This window comes from Salvelinus sp. IW2-2015, linkage group LG20 (assembly GCF_002910315.2).
Source record: "Salvelinus sp. IW2-2015 linkage group LG20, ASM291031v2, whole genome shotgun sequence".
Taxonomy (NCBI): domain Eukaryota; kingdom Metazoa; phylum Chordata; class Actinopteri; order Salmoniformes; family Salmonidae; genus Salvelinus; species Salvelinus sp. IW2-2015.
Genome location: NC_036860.1, coordinates 59,875,337 through 59,897,304, shown reverse-complemented (window position 1 = coordinate 59,897,304; position 21,968 = coordinate 59,875,337). Strand labels below are relative to the sequence as shown.

General features: G+C 43.1%; 2 protein-coding genes across 3 annotated transcripts in view; one reads left to right on the top strand and one right to left on the bottom strand.

Moving 5' to 3' along the window:
* Window positions 1-6,511, top strand: part of LOC111980033 (CAP-Gly domain-containing linker protein 1-like) — a 38,195-nt gene extending 31,684 nt beyond the window's left edge. The window contains exons 14-18 of the mRNA XM_070449539.1: window positions 1,700-1,756; window positions 5,115-5,175; window positions 5,348-5,566; window positions 5,742-5,845; window positions 5,975-6,511. Coding sequence (XP_070305640.1) covers window positions 1,700-1,756; window positions 5,115-5,175; window positions 5,348-5,566; window positions 5,742-5,845; window positions 5,975-6,206 — 673 coding nt within the window. The 3' untranslated portion in view covers window positions 6,207-6,511. The remainder of the gene's footprint in view (window positions 1-1,699; window positions 1,757-5,114; window positions 5,176-5,347; window positions 5,567-5,741; window positions 5,846-5,974) is intronic.
* Window positions 1,671-21,968, bottom strand: part of LOC111981361 (B-cell CLL/lymphoma 7 protein family member A-like) — a 24,162-nt gene continuing 3,864 nt past the window's right edge. The window contains exons 5-6 of one of the 2 annotated variants that reach the window (XM_070449538.1): window positions 18,518-18,618; window positions 1,671-3,142 (exon numbers count right to left, since the gene is read on the bottom strand). In XM_070449538.1, the coding sequence (XP_070305639.1) occupies window positions 3,134-3,142; window positions 18,518-18,618 (110 nt within the window). In that variant the 3' untranslated portion in view covers window positions 1,671-3,133. Of the gene's footprint in view, window positions 3,143-14,201; window positions 18,304-18,517; window positions 18,619-21,968 lie in introns of those variants that run through there. The other variant, XM_024012587.2, reaches the window with a different exon arrangement.

Here is a 21,968-nt window from a genome sequence, read left to right as displayed (position 1 = left end):
AACTAGAGTATTGGAATGTTGTTCTAGTAAAAATGAGTAGAACTAGAACCAGGAGTACCGGCATATCAGAATTGTATGCATGGAAATGATGGTTCTTCAGATGATACGGTGGCAATCAGCGTTCATTTTATACCTTGACTACAGACTGCCCTGGAAACAGCGACTAAACCCAACATGCCAGCTGCTTTGGGCCCAAAATACACAGGAGGAGAGGAGTGTAAGCTATGTGGCTTTGAGGTGTTTCAGTGTGTGGGTTAGACCAGCACTTCAGAAGCCCGTGCAGGGAAACGTGAGAGAGGCTCATATCAAAGTCTTACTCAAATAGAGTCATAGACTCATATATAAATCTGACTCATGCTGCTTACTCATACTGATTATGTGGCCGAGACACACAGTGAGAGATTGAGAGGTAGATTGAGGGAGAAATAAAACGATCGAGAGATGGAGTGGGAGATCATGAGAGAGATTGAGAGAGCTTGAAGTACAATTCACTTGTATAGTCAGTCTGTAATACCAGTGTGTAAGCATGCTGTGTAGAACGTAGTCTTCTGGTATTAGAACCTGAAAACCAGTAACCAGTTATGATGGCATAGTTCCCTCTGTGCCTTACTAGACAGCAGTATGCTACTGAAAGGTACAGGTATGTAGGGAGGCTGCCACAGAGAGAGAAAGACCATATGAAATCTCTCTTTGTTATGGTGAGCGTCATGCATGACGTAGAGTTCTATTTATACGTCTGTGTGTGTGCATGAGTGCACACGTCTGTGTGTGTGCATGTTGAAGTGCATGTTTAACGTTGTGTGTGTGTGTCATCAGGTCCTTTATTATTCACTTTGTCCTGATTTATCTATTAGTGGACATACATCTTTCTTCTCCTTCACTCATCCCTCTCTCCCTTCATCCTATAAAGAGACAGACTCATCCCTCTCCAGCTCCACCCATAAGGTGGAGGGAGAGGTGTTATATAATCACATCTTCTCCTAGAACCTCCTGCCTCCAACATGGCCACACCGTGCATCGCATCTCATGACCTCCATGACGTGTGCATTTTTAAAATGTGTATTTATTGAACCTTTATTTAACTAGGCAAGTCAGTTAAGAACTAATTCTTATTTACAATGACGGCCTACACCGGCCAAACCCGGACGACGCGGGCCAATTGTGCGCCGCCCTATGGGACTCCCAATCACGGCCGGATGTGATTCAGCCTGGATTCGAACCAGGGACTGTAGTGACACCTATTGCACTGAGATGCAGTGCCTTAGACCGCTGCTCCACTCAGGAGCCCAAGTGCACAGGCCTGCAAGCATGTGTGTGTGTGTGTGCGTGTGTGTGTGTATGCGTGTTTGTGGGTGTGTGTGAGAGGGATAAAGCGCAGCTTTGTGCTGCCAGAGACATCTCGTCTGGGAGAACAGCTGCATCCGACTCAAACGGGGGGTTCACACATACTGAGAGTTAGACATGACCTCTACACTCATCACTACATAGCCATGACAACCTGTACACCCATATCAGCCGAACAGCCAAGCAGAGATCACTTGTGCTGTAAATAGATTTTTATTTCTGTATGTGTTATTATTGATGTTGATTATTCTTTATTAGAAAGTACCTCTAGATATAATGCATGTTGACTGTCCCTGGTAGGCAACTCACCCTCTCTCTCCCCCTTTCTCTCTTTCTCTCCCGCTCTCTCTCTCAGTGAGGTACTGAAGCTGGCCAGTCTGAAGTCTCATAACCAGCCAGACATGAAAGACAGGTAAGACATGTATTGCACCATGTATTCTCTGCTGCCTTAGGAAGACCGGGTTGAGTGTAAACATTTTCAGTATTTCTAACTATGGAAGTAGCTGCACTTATAACGTAGACATCTACAGCTTTCCTTTCCAACAGCTGTGCATAGTGGATCATAATTATCATCAGGGTCCTAGTATAAATGAAGGTTTATAAAAAAACACAGTTGATTTAGTTGATGTGATCAGGTCCTCTAAAAATGATTAAAACACAGTAAAACAGACAGTGAGAGCAGTGGACAGAGACAGATGTGGTTTTAGTCTGATGACAGTCAGTACATTTCATCTGGGGCTCAGAATGGACTCAGAAGACAAAAAGCCTGCACTGCACCTAATACCACTACAGTAAAGTAATGTCTTTGTATATCCCATCACGAACACTTCTAATGACAGAAGAAGAGAAGGGAAGGGAGGAGAGGAGAAGGGAGGGGGGAGAAAAGGTTGGGGAGGAGAGGGAATAGGAGGAGAAAGGATGGGAAAGGAGAAGAGAAGAGATGGGAGAGGGGGAGAAAAGGTTGGGGAGGAAGGGAGATGGAATGGGAGGAAAAAGTAGGGCAGGGGAAGGGAGAAGAGAGGAGAAGAGGAAGGGAGAAGAGGGAGGAGTGAAGAGAGGAGGATGGCGTCAAAAAGGTTATTTAAGCCATAGGGAAATGATGAGAGGAATGTTATGTAGAGCAGAACTAATCAGTCAGGACACATCAGGGGATAACTACCTCATCAGGTGAATATTTCACACCCAGACAGTCAGTTATGATCTGTGATTCAGCAGCACTACCTAATCAATCAATCAATCAAATTGATTTATAAAGCCCTTTTTACATCAGCCGATGTCACAAAGTGCTGTACAGAAACCCAGCCTAAAACCCCAAACAGCAAGCAATGCCGATATAGAAGCACAGTGGCTAGGAAAAACTCCATAGAAAGGCCAGAACCTAGGAAGAAACCTAGAGAGGAACCAGGCTCTGAGGGGTGGCCAGTCCTCTTCTGGCTGTGCCAGGTGGAGATTGTAACAGAACATGGCCAAGATGTTCAAATGTTCATAGATGACCAGCAGGGTCAGATAATAATAATCACAGTGGTTGTAGAGGGTGCAACAGGTCAGCACCTCAGGAGTAAATGTCAGTTGGCTTTTCATAGCTTATCATTCAGAATTAGAGACAGCAGGTGCGGTAGAGAGAGAGTCCAAAACAGCAGGTCCGGGACAAGGTAGCACGTCCAGTAAACATGTCAGGGTTCCATAGCCGCAGGCAGAACAGTTGAAACTGGAGCAGCAGCATGACCAGGTGGACTGGGGACAGAAAGGAGTCATCAGGCCAGGTAGTCCTGAGGCATGGTCCTAGAGCTCAGGTCCTCTGGGAGAAGAGAGAGAGAAAGAGAGAGAGAGGGAGAGAAAGAGAGAGAGAATTAGAGGGAGCATACTTAAAATTACACAGGACACCGGATAAGACAGGAGAAATAGTCCAGATATAATAGACTGACCCTAGCCCCCCGACACAAACTATTGCAGCATAAATACTGGAGGCTGAGACAGGAGAGGTCAGGAGACACTGTGTTCGATGATACCCCCGGACAGGGCCAAACAGTCAGGATATAACCCCACCCACTTTGCCAAAGCACAGCCCCCACACCACTAGAGGGATATCTTCAACCACCAACCTACTACCCTGAGACAAGGCCGAGTATAGCCCACGAAGATCTTCCCCACGGCAAATCAAATCAAATTTTATTTGTAAATCAAATCAAATTTTATTTGTATGTGACACATTTTATTTGTCACATACACATGGCATGAACCCGAGGGGCGCGCCAACCCGGACAGGAAGATCACGTCAGTGACTCAGTGACTGGAGCTCTTTATTCCAGTGAGATTGCTAAGGCGAACACTGCCATGTTTAGTTTTGCCCAACCTAGATCGAGGCACAGGCATAGTTTCAATGGGGATAGTTGAGCTGACTACACTGACTATGCTAGTGGCAGACTCCACTAAGCTGGCAGGGTGGCTAACAGCCTGCTGCCTGGTCTGCAACCTCTACTTGTGGAGCAAGAGGAGTTAGAGCCCTGTCTATGTTCATAGATAAGATGAGAGCACCCAACCAGCTAGGATGGAGTCCGTCACTTCTCAGCAGGCCAGGCTTGGTCCTGTTTGTGGGTGAGTCCCAGAAAGAGGGCCAATTATCTACAAATTCTATCTTTTGGGAGGGGCAGAAAACAGTTTTCAACCAGCGATTGAGTTGTGAGACTGCTGTAGAGCTCATCACTCCCTAACTGGGAGGGGGCCAGAGACAATTACTCGATGCCGACACATCTTTCTAGCTGATTTACACGCTGAAGCTATGTTGCGCTTGGTGACCTCTGACTGTTTCATCCTAACACCGTTGGTGCCGACGTGGATAACAATATTCCTATACTCTCTAAACTTGCCAGTTTTAGCCTTAGTCAGCACCATCTTCAGATTAGCCTTAACATCGGTAGCCCTGCCCCCTGGTAAACAGTGTATGATCGCTAATCCAGACAGGAATGGATAAAGATAGGATCTACAATAGTATATATCTAGACGTGTATCTATTGTACAGGCTTTGTTTAGGGAGAGACATCAAAGCTACATCTGTTGTGATAGAGGTTATATTGGATGAGACCCAGCAGGGTAATGCCATCCAGACAGGTTAATCCACTGTAATCTGACTCCTCCCCCTGCTGCTGCTGCTGGTTGTCAAGTCTGATGATTTCAACATCTGGATTAGTGTTGTCAGGGCTCCCCAGTGTAGTGAGTGAAAATGAGCTAACTACTCTCAGTATGTTTTGGTGAAGCTTGTCTCACTTTGAGTATCACTACAAACTATTGTGTGAAGTTTTTTTACACAATAAATTGAGGTGTGAAACTCTCCATTATAAAAAATATATTATTCATGTTAAATCAAAAGTTAAAAACATTGTGTGACATTACAGTCAGAGACCTTCATCAGACACTCTACCCATAGAGACATGTATGCTTGCGCACACACACACCAAGTTTCCCCGTGGCAATTTCAGACTACAGGCATACACTCTTCTAACAGCCATGGTGCGTTATGAGCACAAACAAAAAACGTTATTGGCACTGTCACTGCACAACGGGAACTAGGGTTGAGTCCCTGTCAGTCTGCCCCCCGAATTCGCTACAATGTTCTGCTGCGTAGCCTAGGCGAACACCTTGCAAAGAATTTGTGCATAATGGCAACTATTAACGACCTTATCCACACACACATTACTGCATTGTTCCTGACAGGCCCAGTGTTGCTGGGTGAGTTCTGTATTAAGCTGTTCTCTGCCTCTGTTCCTCCTCAGGGAAACTCTGTCCAACCAGGAGACAGATGAGGACAAGGAGCTGGAGACTCTGAGGGATGAGGTATAGTGTATATACACAACTCTGGCAGACTCTGAGGGATGAGGTATAGTGTATATACACAACTCTGGCAGACTGGGTCTTTTGATGAAGAAATGAAGAACTGGCATTGGTTCCGATGCTTTTTTTCTGTATCTGTATATTAGCTGAAACCTCTGTCTCCCTCTCTCTGTAGATCGCGGTGCTGCGAGGTGAGAACGCCATGGCCAAGACGCTGCAGTCTGCCGTGGAGACGCTGGAGAGAGACAAGGCCCAGCTACAGGAACGCGTCACCAGCCTGGAGCAGAGGCTATTGGGACGGCAGGCTTCCGAGGGAGGGGACAGTGGAGTGCCTTCCTCAGGTGACACAGCTCTGGACCAGTTGAGAGAAGAGAAGGAGTTTGCAGAGGGACAGGTATGATTGGCAATTAGTAAAACAATTTCACCATCTGCTTGTCACTAATGCAGTATGTCATTTGCATAGAAAGATATCTGCGCTTCCACCATTGTCTCTCATTCCACTTCGCTCTTTCTTATATTAACTTGACTGTGATCTCTCTTCTCTCCATCCATCTATTTCCCTCCTTCAGATTAACTTCCTGAACAGTGTGATCGTGGACCTGCAGAGGAAGAATGAGGAGTTGAAGGTCAAGCTGAAGAAGATGGCTCTGGCGGAGTTCAATGGCACTGATGGGTCAGTCTTATAACCAATAACCTCTGAACCCTAACTCCAAATTTAGTCCTTAGTTACAGTTGTTGACAGACCCCTCAAAATGCACTATTTAGCCTCTCTCTCTCTCTCTCTCTCTCTCTCTCTCTCTAGTTTGGAGGGTGGATCTAAGAAGGACAAGAAGGCTCCTCCTCGTCTGTTCTGTGATATCTGTGACTGTTTTGACCTGCATGACACTGAGGACTGTCCAACCCAGGCCCAGAGCCCCGACTCAGTCCCCCACTCTTCCTTCAAGGGCAAACCTGCCGACCAGCGGCCGTATTGCGACATCTGTGAGGCCTTCGGTCACTCCACAGAGTCCTGCCAGGAAGACCAGACCTTCTAGACACTCATCTTCTCACCCCAACCATGCCAGGCCTAGCTTTAAGACCCTTCACAGACCGCCAAACACACACCAGACTCCTTTCTCTGGGTTTTTAATAACATAGTATTTATGTATGTCCCTCACTGTCATAGTCCACTCGGATAACCCCAAATCACCCGCTACAAAAGACTCTCCTACTATTTCTAATACTTCCTCTCTCTAACTCTCCTCTCCTCCCTCTCTCTAACTCTCATCTCTCTCTAACTCTCATCACCCTCTAACTCTCCTCCCTCTCTCTAACTCTCCTCCCTCTCTCTAAATCTCCTCCCTCTAACTCTCCTTCCTTGCTCTAATTCTCCTCTTATCGCTCTCCTCTCTCTAACTCCCTTTCCTACATCCAGAGATATACTGCTGTGGTGCAAGATACATTTTAGGATTGGAACAAAAGGAATCAGTCTTCTGTGATTAGTTCATAAAGGAATCAGTCTTCTGTTATTAGTTCATAAAGGAATCAGTCTTCTGTTATTAGTCATAAAGGAATCAGCCTTCTGTAATTTGTTCCTAAAGTAATCAGTCTTCTGTTTTTAGTTCATAAGGAATCAGTGTTTCTGTTATTAGTTCAAAAGAATCAGTCTTCTGTTATTAGTCATAAAGGAATCAGTATTCTGTAATTAGTCATAAGGAATCAGCCTTCTGTAATTTGTTCCAAAGTAATCAGTCTTCTTTTTAGTTCATAAAGAATCAGTGTTCTGTTATAGTTCATAAAGGAATCAGTCTTCTGTTATTAGTTCATAAAGGAATCAGTCTTCTGTTATTAGTCATAAAGGAATCAGCCTTCTGTAATTTTTCCTAAAGTAATCAGTCTTCTGTTTTTAGTTCATAAAGGAATCAGTGTTCTGTTATTAGTTCATAAAGGAATCAGTCTTCTGTTATTAGTTCATAAAGGAATCAGTCTCCTGTTATTAGTTCATAAAGGAATCAGTCTCTGTTATTAGTTCATAAAGGAATCAGTCTTCTGTTATTAGTTCATAAAGGAATCAGTATTCTGTTATAAATCCATAGAGAAATCAGTCTTCTGTTATTAGTTCATTATTTTATGTATTTGTTTGTTTGTTTTCATATAGAGCATGGGCTGGTTTTTGACTTCAGTTCCTACGGGAACTAAACTTCCTATGTGTAACCGGGCAAGAGGGATGGCATTTGACGCAGACATACGCGTGGTGAAGGGCCTGGATGCACCAGACTGGTTCACTATTAATGTTTCTCTAACACATTCCTGTCTTTCTCATGTCACATTCCCAGTCAGTGTACTGTATCCAGGCCCAGACATGGACCCTAGGGATGTCCACTCCACATAGGGAACAAGCTAGTACCACAGGACACATCTACTTGTACTACTAGGTTGTGTTCAGTAGGCACCAAATGGTAGAGAACGTTTTAGAACTGGAGATATTTCAGGAAATTCTCAACAACAAAAAAAGCTCATTTTCAGTTTCAAAACGTTTTCATGTCCACTCAACATTAACCTGGTGCTAGTTGCACAAGTTTGCGTTTACCATCATGAATCTTGTTCTGGAGGCAGCTCTGCAGAGTGGCCACTAGGCACAGCCACAAAGTCATAAAATCTGATTTGAACCCTAACCTTAACCACACTGCTAACCCTAATGCCTAATCCTAACCTTAAATTAAGACCAAAAAGCACATTTTTGTTTTCATAAATGTTCACAATATAGCTCATTTTGACTTTGTAGTTGGCCTATCTAAGGGGAAATCGCTCCAGGACAAGACTCATAACAATTAACGTCAACATGCGCTAGTTGCAGACCCAAACCAAGGCAACAGGACGCCAGCCACTACTAACTTACTGCACTACTCACTTTAAAACGCCCTCTTAGACTACAGGACACACTTAGACTATTTTTGTTTTAGCATGGCAGTTTCTAACTTATTGATTTGATAATAAATGTCAAGACAGAATGGTACCTAGTAGTTATTGTCACGTTTTATGTAATGCCTATGTTTTTATGTATTGTCTTATAAAAACTACCTGTATAGATATACGGGTATTAGAGCTATGTACTGAAGCACACAGTTTGGATCATATTGAATCTCCCAGTGTATCAAAGATATCTATGCTAGATCTATGTGACTAACCAATGACACCTGTCTTTGTCAATACCCATCAGACGTTTTCTGAAAGAACAAAATGTGCACAAGGTGCCATGGAAACAAAAGGATATTTTATGCGTATTTTATTCTTCTGCTTTGTCTTGATAGGAAACGGACCTGTATGTTGTTGTATGATAATGCCGTATCGACTCCAGGGAACAAACTTAACACACTTGTAAAGATGTTATTAACTCTATAAGCACATTGTTGACTTTCTACTTTACTAAGTGACGTGTCTGATTAGTGCACTGTTTTCTATGTTACACTTAACATCATCTATAAAGGCTTTATAAAGGGTTTGTAAATTGTTAAACTGTTATAAACCCTTTACAGATGAGGACCCTTAAAATGGTACTGTTTTTCTATGTTCTGTACACACCTAATGATTCAATACAACAAATACTATAAAAACAAATACTCCACATGTGGCGTCTTGATTTTCTCTTGTCTGATGATGTTAACTATAGTCCAACAATCTATCAAGAGAAGGTGGAATAAACAACAACCATATTGCATACACCTATCCAATCCATCCTTTCAGATCTCCACAGAGTGTCCAGTGGGTAGGAGTAGGGATTGTTTTTGGACAAGGCACCTCTGCTCAGCCCCCCCAACCCAAGGCCACCAGCCAGCCACACCTATACTAACTAACTACTAGGCTGTTTCCATCTCTAGGACCAATAAGTACAGGAGCTGCTCATGATTCATTCATCCCCAGATCCATTACCCCTGACAGGACAAGGGGAACTGAAATAACCCTCTTCATTTTTAATGAGTTCCCCTCCCAGCCAATGTAGTCAAACAAAACAGAAGGAAAATAATCATTAAATAACCACAGGCCCCTAAAAGAGAAGGGGAAGGGATTAGGGAAGTATTTTTGTACTGCACACAGAGCCAGATGCTACCACTGATTCCCTTCTCTCTGAGTCTAATGGGATCCTCATTCACACTGGATTATCAACACAAAATATGCATTAGGAGAACTCTGCAGGCCTAAAACTCTGTGGAAAAGTTTAGTTATTTTGACCTATAATTCAAACAGAAAGACAAATACAGAAATACTGAGGCTTACCCGACTGTTGAAGAGTTGGCTAGTACTGGAGTTAGTACGTCTGAAATCATGTGAACGGGTAACAGAATGATTTGTGGATTTTTATTAATTAAACAAAACCATTGGACATAATCAAATCCAAGCACTAGCGATGTAATAAATAAGTCCAAACTAACCATCAATCTGTACAAGATCATTATAAACTCAAACATGGTCCCAAGAAAACACACTAAAATATCGGACATTTTCACATCTCCCAGCTCCGTACACACAGTTTATGAGTTAAACTAGAAGCATTAACTGACTCAATCAGAATCAGGTGAAAGCTACAACATAATAAAGATAAATAGAGATCTAACACTGAGGGTTGTACATAATGCTGTTCTTCTAACTGTTCATGTCAATAACACCACTAGTACCAGCACTGCTGGACTGGGAATGAGGTATATGCTAAGCCATCCCCTGTCTCCACTGAAATGTAATTTCTCTCCATTGAACTGATGTTTGGATGTGTGCACCCACTGATAAACATTGGGTCAGGTAGGCTCATGCTCTGAGATCCACATGTCTACATCATCTGCCATCTGAACTCATTGATTTCCTGAAAAATGAATAATTATTGATTGGTTGATCACTTTTAAATACTAAGTGTTGAGCCTGAATAAAAACACATACATAAATAGGCTTGAGGTTGATTATTTAGATTTGATAGATGTGCGAATATGCATTCCTCCCCCTATTCTGAAGCTAGGTTGCAACTGACAGAGAGCACCTTGAATGAGAATCTGAGACACGGTTTGAACTACAAGACTGAGTGTGAGCTGAGTGGAGATGATAAAAGGTATTACACAAGATACAGTAAGAACGATCTCAACATGTCCTGTATGTACCAAGCTGCATACTGTAGATGACAACTACTGAACCATTTCTGCAATCTCTGAAAGGAGAATTTACTTTAGCCTCCCAGCTTCCCACTAGCCTGGGTGCCAGTCTGTGTTGTTTAACCAGCTCCTTTCCTATCAAAAGACATGATAACCACAAAAGAGTTGAGGAGTTCAGCAGAGACAGGATGGAATCCAGGCTAAATTCCAACTTGGTCAACAACAATGACGGTTTTTATATGATGTCATTCAGTTACAGTCTCCATTCCCAACTCTGTAGTTTAAATGTACTGAACCTGTCATTCATAGTTAAATGTAAATATTTATTACAATTATGTAGTGTCAGCTCAGTGACATGTTTAAAACTTAAGGCAAATAAAAACATGGCACTAAAAATTTGTTAAACTGTTTTACCTACTAAGTACGTTTTACTATAGCAACCAAGACACACCCTCAGATAAAACCTACCTACGCTACAAGCCTGTCCTTACGGGAAAACATACAGTTGAAGTCTGAAGTTTACATACACCGTAGCCAAATACATTTAAACTCAGTTTTTTACAATTCCTGACATTTAATCCAGGTAAAAATTCCCTGTCTTAGGTCAGTTAGGATCACCACTTTATTTGAAAAATATGAAATGTGAGAATAATAGTAGAGAAAATTACTTATTTCAGCTTTTATTTCTTTCATCACATTCCCAGTGGGTCAGAAGTTTACATATACTCAATTAGTATTTGGTAGCATTGCCTTTAAATTGTTTAACATGGGTCAAACGATTCGGGTAGCTTTCCACAAGCTTCCCACAATAAATTGGATGAATTTTGGCCCATTCCTCCTGACAGAGCTGGTGTAACTGAGTCAGGTTTGTAGGCCTCCTTGCTCACAAACGCATTTTCAGTTCTGCCCACACATTTTCTATAGGATTGAGGTCAGGGCTTTGTGATGGCCACTCAAATACCTTGACTTTGTTGTCCTTAAGCCATTTTGCCACAACTTTGGAAGTATGCTTGGGGTCATTGTACATTTGGAAGACCCATTTCCGAACAAGCTTTAACTTCCTGACTGATGTCTTGAGATGTTGCTTCAATATATCCACACATTTTCCATCCTCATGATGCCATCTATTTTGTGAAGTGCACCAGTCCCTCCTGCAACAAAGCAACCCCACAACATGATGCTGCCACCCCCGTGCTTCACGTTTGGGATGGTGTTCTTCGGCTTGAAAGCCCCCCCCTTTTCAATCCAAACATAACGATGGTCATTATGGCCAAAAAGTTATATTTTTGTTTCATCAGACCAGAGGACATTTCTCCAAAAAGTACGATCTTTGTAACCATTTGCAGTTACAAACCGTAGTCTGGCTTTTTTATGGCGGTTAAGGAGCAGTGTCTTCTTCCTTGCTGAGCGGCCTTTCAGGTTATGTCGATATAGGACTCGTTTTACTGTGGATATAGATACTTTTGTACGTGTTTCCTCCAGCATCTTCACAAGGTCCTTTGCTGTTGTTCTGGGATTGATTTGCACTTTTCGCACCAAAGAACGTTCATCTCTAAGAGACAGAACGCGTCTCCTTCCTGAGTGGTATGACGGCTGCGTGGTCCCATGGTGTTTATACTTGCGTACTATTGTTTGTACAGATGAATGTGGTACCTTCAGGAATTTGGAAATTGCTCCCAAGGATGAACCAGACTTGTGGAGGTCTACAATTGTTTTTCTGAGGTCTTGGCTGATTTCTTTTGATTTCCCCATGATGTCAAGCAAAGAGGTACTGAGTTTGAAGGTAGGTCTTGAAATACATCCACAGGTACACGTCCAATTGACTCAAATGATGTCAATTAGCCTATCAGAAGCTTCTAAAGCCATGACATCACTTTATGGAATTTCCCAAGCTGTTTAAAGGCACAGTCAACTTAGTGCATGTAAACTTCTGACCCACTGGAATTGTGATACAGTGAATTATAAGTGAAATAATCTGTCTGTAAACAATTGTTGGAAAAATTACCCTGTGTCATGCACAAAGTAGATGTCCTAACCGACTTGCCAAAAGTATAGTTTGTTAACAAGAAATTTGTGGAGTGGTTGAAAAACGAGATTTAATGACTCCAACCTAAGATTATGTAAACTTCAACTGTAAATGAGACCAATACCACTGTGTTGTTCTACCTCTAGAAAACAAAGACAGTAAAACAATGTTTTTAAATCACACACAGTACCAGTCAAAAGTTTGGACCCACCTACTCATTCAAGGGTTTTTCTTTATTTTTACTATTTTCTACATTGTAGAATAATAGTGAAGACATCAAAACTATGAAATAATACATATGGAATCATGTAGTAACCAAAAAAAGTGTTAAACAAATCAAAATATATTTTATATTTGAGATTCTTCAAAGTAGCCACCATTTGCCTTGATCACAGCTTTGCACACTCTCAACCAGCTTCATGAGGTAGTCACCTGGAATGCATTTCAATTAACAGGTGTGCCTTGTTAAAAGTTTATTTGTGGAATTTCTTTCCTTCTTAATGCGTTTGAGCCAATCAGTTGTGTTGTGACAAGGTAGGGGTGGTATACAGAAGATAGCCCTATTTGGTAAAAGACCAAGTCCATATTACAGCAAGAACAGCTCAAATAAGCAAAAAAGAAACGACAGTCCATCATTACTTTAAGACATGAAGGTCAGTCAATCCTGAACATTTTGAGAAATATTTAAGTTTCTTCAAGTGCAGTCGCAAAATCCATCAAGAGCTATGATGAAACTGGCTCTCATGAGGACCGCCACAGGAATGGAAGACCCAGAGTTACCTCTGCTGCATAGGATAAGTTCATTAGAGTTACCAGCCTCAGAAATTGCAGCCCAAATAAATGCTTCACAGAGTTCAAGTAATAGACACATCTCAACATCAACTGTTCATGGTCGAATTGCTGCAAAGGAACCACTACTAATGGACAACAATATGAAGAAGAGACTTGCTTGGGCCAAGAAACACGAGCAATTTACATTAGACCGGTGGAAATCTGTAATTTGGTCTGATGAGTCCAAATTTGAGATTTTTGTTTCCAACCGCCGTGTCTTTGTGAGACGCAGAGTAGGTGAACGGTTGATCTCTGCATGTGTGGTTCCCACCATGAAGCATGGTGGAGGAGGTGTGATGGTGCTTTGCTGGTGACACTGTCTGTGATTTATTTAGAATTCAAGGCACACTAAACCAGCATGGCTACCACAGCATTTTGCAGCGATACGCCATCCCATCTGGTTTGCACTTAGTGGGACTATCATTTGTTTTTCAACAGGACAATGACCCAACACACCTCCAGGCTGTGTAAGGGATATTTGACCAGGAAGGAGAGTGATGGAGTGCTGCATCAGATGACCTGGCCTCCACAATCACCCGACCTCAACCCAATTGAGATGGTTTGGGATGGGTTGGACTGCAGAGTGAAGGAATAGCAGCCAACAAGTGCTCAGCATATGCGGGAACTCCTTCAAGACGGTTGGAAAAGCATTCCAGGTGAAGTTGGTTTAGAGAATGCCAAGAATGTGCAAAGCTGTCATCAAGGCAAATGGTGGCTACTTTGAAGAATCTAAAATCTAAAATACAAAAACTACATGATTCCATTTCATAGTTTTGATGTCTTCAATATTATTCTACAATGTAGAAAATAGTAAACTTTTTTTTTTTTTTTTACTTGACATGATAGGTGTGCCAAACTTTTGCATTGGTACTGTGTGTATATATATTATATATATCCAAAACTTTTGATTGGTACTGTTGTATATATATATATATATACTATACACACATACCAATCAAAAGTTTGGACACACCTCTCATTCAAGTAAAAAAAAAAAAAAAGTTTACTATTTTCTACATTGTAGAATAATATTGAATAATATTGTATATATATATATATATATATATACAGTGCCTTACAAAAGTATTCACCCCCTTGGCGTTTTTCCTATTTTGTTGCATTACAACCTGTAATTTAAATTGATTTTTATTTGGATTTCATGGAATGGACATTCACAAAATAGTCTTGGTGAAGTGAAAAAAATTGGTGAAGTGAAAAAAATTACTTGTTTCAAAAAATAAATAAAAATTTAAAACGGAAAAGTGCATATGTATTCACCCCTTTGCTATGAAGCCCCTAAATAAGATCAATTACCTTCAGAAGTCACATAATTAGTTAAATAAAGTTCACCTGTGTGCAATCTAAGTGTCACATGATCTGTCACATGATCTCAGTATATATACACCTGTTCTGAAAGGCCCCAGAGTCTGCAACACCACTAAGCAAGGGGCACCACCAAGCAAGCTCCACCATGAAGACCAAGGAGCTCTCCAAACAGGAGGGACAAAGTTGTGGAGAAGTACAGATCAGGGTTGGGTTATAAAAAAATATCAGAAACGTTGAACATCCCACGGAGCATCATTAAATCCATTATTAAAAAATGGAAAAATATGGCACCACAACAAACCTGCCAAGAGAGGGCCGCCCACCAAAACTCACGGACCAGGCAAGGAGGGAATTAATCAGAGAGGCAACAAAGAGACCAAAGACAACCCTGAAGGAGCTGCAAAGATCCACAGCGGAGATTGGAGTATCTGTCCATTGGACCACTTTAAGCCGTACACTCCACAGAGCTGGGCTTTACGGAAGAGTGGCCAGAAAAAAGCCATTGCTTAAAGAAAGAAATAAGCAACCACGTTTGGTGTTCGCTAAAAGGCATTTGGGAGACTCCCCAAACATATGGAAGAAGGTAATCTGGTCAGACGAGACTAAAATTCTGCTTTTTGGCCATCAAGGAAAATGCTATGTCTGGCGCAAACCCAACACCTCCCATCACCCCGAGAACATCATCCCCACAGTGAAGCATGGTGGTGGCAGCATCATGCTGTGGGGATGTTTTTCATTGGCAGGGACTGGGAAACTGGTCAGAATTGAAGGAATGATGGATGGCGCTATATACAGGGAAATTCTTGAGGGAAACCTGTTTCAGTCTTCCAGAGATTTGAGACTGGGACGGAGGTTCACCTTCCAGCAGGACAATGATCCTAAGCATACTGCTAAAGCCACACTTGAGTGGTTTAACGGGAAACATTTAAATGTCTTGGAATGGCCTAGTCAAAGTCCAAACCTCAATCCAATTGAGAATATGTGGTATGACTTAAAGATTGCTGTACACCAGCGGAACCCATCTAACTTGAAGGAGCTGGAGCAGTTTTGCCTTGAAGAATGGGCAAAAATCCCAGTGGCTAGATGTGCCAAGCTTATAGAGACATACCCCAAGAGACTTGCAGCTGTAATTGCTGCCAAAGGTGGCTCTAAGAAGTATTGACTTTGGGGGGGGGATTGAATAGTTATGCACGCTCAAGTTCAGTTTTTTTGTCTTTTTTTGGTCTTATTTCTTGTTTGTTTCACAATAAAAAAATATTTTGCATCTTCAAAGTGGTAGGCATGTTGTGTAAATCAAATGATACAAACTAGAGGTCGACCGATTAATCGGAATGGCCGATTAATTGGGGCTGATTTCAAGTTTTCATAACAATCGGTAATCTGCATTTTTGGACACCGATTGTGGTTACTAGTCCAACGCTCTAACCACCTGCCTAATATTGCACTCCACAAGGAGCCTGCGTGGCAGGCGGACTACCTGTTACGCGAGTGCAGCAAGAAGCCAAGGTAAATTGCTAGCTAGCATTAAACGTATCTTATAAAAAAACAATCAATCTTAACATAATCACTGGTTAACTACACATGGTTGATATATTACTAGTTTATCTAGCGTGTCCTGCATTGCATATAATCGATGCGGTGCCTGTTAATTTCTCATCGAATCACAGCCTACTTCGCCAAACGGGTGATGATTTAACAAGCGCATTTGCGAAAAAAGCACTGTCATTGCACCAATGTGTACCTAACCATAAACATCAATGCCTTTCTTAAAATCAATATACAAGTATATATTTTTAAACCTGCATATTTAGTTAATATTGCCTGCTAACATGAATTTCTTTTAACTAGGGAAATTGTGTCACATCTCTTGCGTTCCATGCAAGCAGTCAGGGTATATGCAACAGTTTGGGCCGCATGGCTCGTAGCGAACTGTGTGAAGACCATTTATTCCTAACAAAGACCGTAATTAATTTGCCAGAATTGTACATAACATTGACATAACATTGAAGGTTGTACAATGTAACAGCAATATTTAGACTTAGGGATGCCACCCGTTAGATAAAATATGGAACGGTTCCATTTTTCACTGAAAGAATAAACGTTTTGTTTTCGAAATGATAGTTTCCGGATTTGACCATATTAATGACCTAAGGCTTGTATTTCTGTGTGTTATTATGTTATAATTAAGTCTATGATTTGATATTTGATAGAGCAGTCGGACTGAGCAGTGGTAGGCAGCAGCAGGCTCGTAAGCATTCATTCAAACAGCACTTTTGTGCGTTTGCCAGCAGCTCTTCGCTGTGCTTCAAGCATTGAGCTGTTTATGACTTCAAGCCTATCAACTCCCAAGATTAGGCTAATGTAACCGATGTGAAATGGCTAGCTAGTTAACGGGGTGCGCGCTAATAGCGTTTCAATCGGTGACGTCACTCGCTCTGAGACCTTGAGGTAGTTGTTCCCCTTGCTCTGCAAGGGCCGCGGCTTTTGTGGAGTGATGGGTAACGATGCTTCGAGGGTGGCTGTTGTCGATGTGTTCCTGGTTTGAGCGCAGGTAGGGGCGAGGAGAGGGACGGAAGCTATACTGTTACACTGGCAATACTAGTGCCTATAAAAACATCCAATAGTCAAAGGTATATGAAGTACAAATGGTATAGAGAGAAATAGTCCTATAATTCCTATAATAACTACAACCTAAAACATCTTACCTGGGAATATTGAAGACTCATGTTAAAAGGAACCACCAGCTTTCATATGTTCTCATGTTCTGAGCAAGGAACTTAAACGTTAGCTTTTTTACATGGCACATACTGCACTTTTACTTCCTTCTCCAACACTTTGTTTTTGCATTATTTACACCAAATTGAACATTTCATTATTTATTTGAGGCTAAATTGATTTTATTGATGTATTATATTAAGTTAAAATAAGTGTTCATTCAGTATTGTTGTAGTTGTCATTATTACAAATAAATAAATACATATTTTTTTTAATCATCCGATTAATCAGAATCGGCTTTTTTTGGTCCTCTAATAATCGGTATTGGTGTTGAAAAATCATAATCGGTCGACCTCTAATACAAACCCCCCCAAAAATCTATTTTAATTCCAGGTTGTAAGGCCACAAAATAGGAAAAATGCCAAGGGGGTGAATACTTTCACAAGCCATTTTGTAAAAAGGACACAAATCCACACCCAGTACAGCAGCAGTAAAACCATGGTGTGGTGTTTGTGTGACATTATATCTTAGCAGTGCATTGACCCTCCTGAGCTAAAAAAAACAACCCCAAAACTAAACGTAACAACTGGAAACTGTCCTAAACAAACACTGTATCAACCAGAGGTGAGTTAGGGGGAGGTTTGACGTGGCTCCTGGGTTAGAAGATGCCCTTAAGGCGTCAGCATGTTTCAGTTCGGCTGGCGCTTAGCCGAACTCGGCTAGCCAAACCGAACGAGTGTGCTTGCATACTCCCTTAAAAGACCTTTGCTTAAAAAAATGAGAAAAAGCGTCAATAGCAGTTTGTCCATTTTGAGACGCCGCAGTGTTTTTCTCTTCTGGGCTGAGCTGAGCACACAGCGCCACCCCTGGCCATGGAGAGGATAACAGGCTGGATCATAGAGCAACTCGTGGCATTAGTGAGTGTGGAAGAAGAGAAGAGGTGCTCAGTGAAGGGAGGTAAAGTCCTTTCTCCCTCTGCTCAGAGGAGTGTTAGGGGCTACGTGGGGAAGGAAGAGGATAGAGAGACGAAAGGATGCAGTGTGACTATTTCTCCTCATAGTCCTAAGATGGAGACTCCTGCTTGTTCTTCTTACTGCGAGGAGCCTCTTCCTCCGGATCCTGCCAGCCAACAGACGAACATACAAACACAACCATATCTGAGGAAATCAATTTGTCCATTTATTCAATTAAAAATGTGGATGGGATAAAAAGAGATTAAGGAGGCTTTGATTTTTAAGGAGGCCCTCATGCCACTCATATTCTTTGTGGAGGAAGAGTTGAATATAGAGTACCAGACTGGCCAGGGTATATGGTGGAATATAGAGTAGAGTACCTGAGTGGCTTTGCGGCTATCTGAGGTGTCCTTTTCTCCCGAGGATGTCTGGCTGCTGTCTCTCTTGTCCCTCTGTCCTCTCTCTGATGGGTTGCTCTTCACTGCACCAAACACACAATAACACACCATATTAAATACCTATTAAACAAGTCACTGTCAGATCTTCAACTGTTGAATGACTGTCTGTACATCTGCATTGCTTGCTGTTTGGGGTTTTAGGTTGGGTTTCTGTATAGCACTTTGTGACATCTTCTGGTTTAAGGGCTTTATAAATACATTTGATTTGTATATTTGAACATCAATTAGTATTGGTATTTTGGTATGATCCCCATTAGCTGTTGCAAAAGCAGCAGCTACTCTTCCCGGGGTCCACACAAAACATAAAACATGACATAATACAAAACATTAATAGACAACAGCTCAAGAACAGAACTACATAAAAAAAGCCACATGTAGCCTACATATCAATACATACACACAAACTATCTAGGTCAAATAGGTTTGCTGTTCACTTGAGCAATATGGAGATGGAATGGAGTTCCATGCAATAATGGCTCTATATGATATTGTACACTTTTTTGAGACCCCTGGTGGCATGTCTGGTGGGGTAAGTGTGTGTGTCAGAGCTGTGTGTAAGCTATGCAAACAATTAGGGATTTTCAACACATACATTTTTATTATAAAAAGAACTGATGCAGTCAGTCTCTCCTCAACTCTTAGCCAAGAGAGACTGACATGCAAAGTATTGATATCAGCCCTCTGATTACAATGAAGAGCAAGACATGCCACTCTGTTCTGGGCCAGCTGCAGCTTAACTAGGTCTTTCCTTGCAGCACTCGACCACACGACTGGACAATAATCAAGATAAGATCAAACTAGAGCCTGCAGGACTTGCTTTTGGAGTGTGGTGTCAAAAAAGCAGAGCATCTCTTTATTACAGACAGACCACTTCCCATCTTTACAACCATTGAAACTATATGTTTTGACCATGACAGTTTACAATCTAGGGTAAGGCCAAGTAATTTAGTCTCCTCAACTTGTTCAACAGCCACACCATTCATTACCAGAGTCTGAGGTCTAGAACGTAGGGAATGATTTGTACCAAATACAATGCTCTTAGTTTTAGATGTTCAGGACCAGTTTACTACTGGCCAACAATTCCAAAACAGACTGCAACTCTTTGTTAAGAGTTTCAGTGACTTCATTAGCTGTGGTTGCTGATGCGTATATGCTTGAATCGTGGACACACATGCTTTGTTTTAAGCCAGTGGCAGGTCATTGGTAAAAATAGAAAAGAATAGAGGGCCTAGAGAGCTGCCCTGCGGTACACCACACTTTGCATGTTTGACATTATAGAAGCTTCCATTAAAGATAACCCTTTGAGTTCTATTAGATAGATATCTCTGAATCCACGATATGGCAGAGGTTGAAAAGCCATAACGCATGCGTTTTTTCAGCAACAAGTTATGGTCAATAATATCAAAGGCTGCACTGAAATCTAACAGTACAGCTCCCACAAACGTATTATTATCAATTTCCTTCAACCAATCATCAGTCATTTGTGTCAGTGCAGTACATATTGAGTGCCCTTCTCTATAAGCATGGTGAAAGTCTGTTGTTAAATTGTTTACAGAGAAATTGTCACGCCCTGACCTTAGTTCCTTTGTTATGTCTCTATTTTGGTTTGGTCAGGGCGTGAGTTGGGGTGGGCATTCTATGTTTTTGTTCTATGTTTTATATTTCTATGTGTTTGGCCGAGTGTGGTTCTCAATCAGAGGCAGCTGTCTATCGCGCCCGAACCAAACAAAATAGACATAACAAAGGATCTAAGTCAGGCGTGACAGTACCCCCCCCCCCCCCCCCCCCCAAAGGTGCGAACTCCGGCCGCAAAACCTGAACCTATAGGGGAGGGTCTGGGTGGGCATTTCACCGCGGTCGGCTCTGGTGCGGGACGTAGACCCCGCTCCACCTCTGGCTTGCCCACTTAGGTGGCGCCTCTAGAGCGAGACCCCGCCACCGACCCCGGACTGGGACCCTCGCAGTGGACCCGACAGGAGGGAGACTCTGGCAGCTCCGGACAGGAGGAGACTCTGGCAGCTCCGGACAGGAGGGAGACTCTGGCAGCTCCGGACAGGAGGGAGACTCTGGCAGCTCGGACAGGAGGAGACTCTGGCAGCTCCGGACAGGAGGGAGACTCTGGCAGCTCCGGACAGGAGGGAGACTCTGGCAGCTCCGACAGGAGGGAGACTCTGGCAGCTCCGGACTGAAGGGCGTCGCTGGAGCTTCGACTGGAGGGTGTCGCTGGAAGCTCCGGACTGACGGCCTTCGTTGGAGACCTCGTGCATGACTCTCACTGAGGCTTCGTGCCATGGATCTCACTGGAGGCTTCGTGCCATGGATCATCACTGGAGGCTTCTTGCCATGGATCAGCACTGGGGCTTCGTGCATGATCATCACTGGAGGCTTCGTGCCATGGATCCTCACTGGAGGCTTCTTGCCATGGATCCTCACTGGAGGCTTCGTGCATGGATCCACACTGGAGCTTCGTGCCATGGATTCTCACTGGAGGCTTCGTCCATGGATCATCATGGAGGCTTCGTGCCATGGATCATCACTGGAGGCTTCTTGCCATGGATCATCACTGGAGGCTTCTTGCCATGATCATCACTGGAGGCTTCGTGCCATGGATCATCACTGGGCTTCGTGCCATGGATCATCACTGGAGGCTTCGTTTCCATGGTCTCACTGGAGGCTTCTTGCCATGGATCCTCACTGGAGGCTTCGTGCCATGGATCACACTGGAGGCTTCGTGCCATGGATCATCACTGGAGGCTCTTGCATGGATCATCACTGGAGCTTCGTGCCATGGATCACCACTGGAGGCTTCGTGCCATGGATCAGCACTGGAGGCTTCGTGCCATGGATCAGCACTGGAGGCTTCGTGCCATGGATCATCACTGGAGGCTTCTTGCCATGGATCATCACTGGAGGCTTCGTGCATGGATCATCACTGGAGGCTTTCGCCATGGATCATCACTGGAATGGAGAGACACACAGGAGGCCTGGCTCTGGGAGAAGGCACAGAACTCACCAGGCTGGGGAGACATGCAGGACGGTTAGGGCTTAGCACAGCACAGGACTCACCAGGCTGGGGGGTGACATGCAGGAGGCCTCTTCCTTGGCACAGGCACGGATACCACTGGGCCGTGGAGCGCACTGGCGGTCTCAAGCGCAGATCTGCCCCACCGTTCTGGCTGGATGCTAGCTTCCACCTGGCAAATGCGGGACGCTGGCACCGAGCACACCGGCCTGTGGATGCTCGGCCGAGACACTGTGCGCATCACCCCATAGCACGGGCCTGACAAGTCACATGCTCGCCCCCGGTAAGAACGGGGAGTGGGCTCAGATCTCAACTGTTCCCATCTCCACTGTTCCCATGGGAGGCGATCCC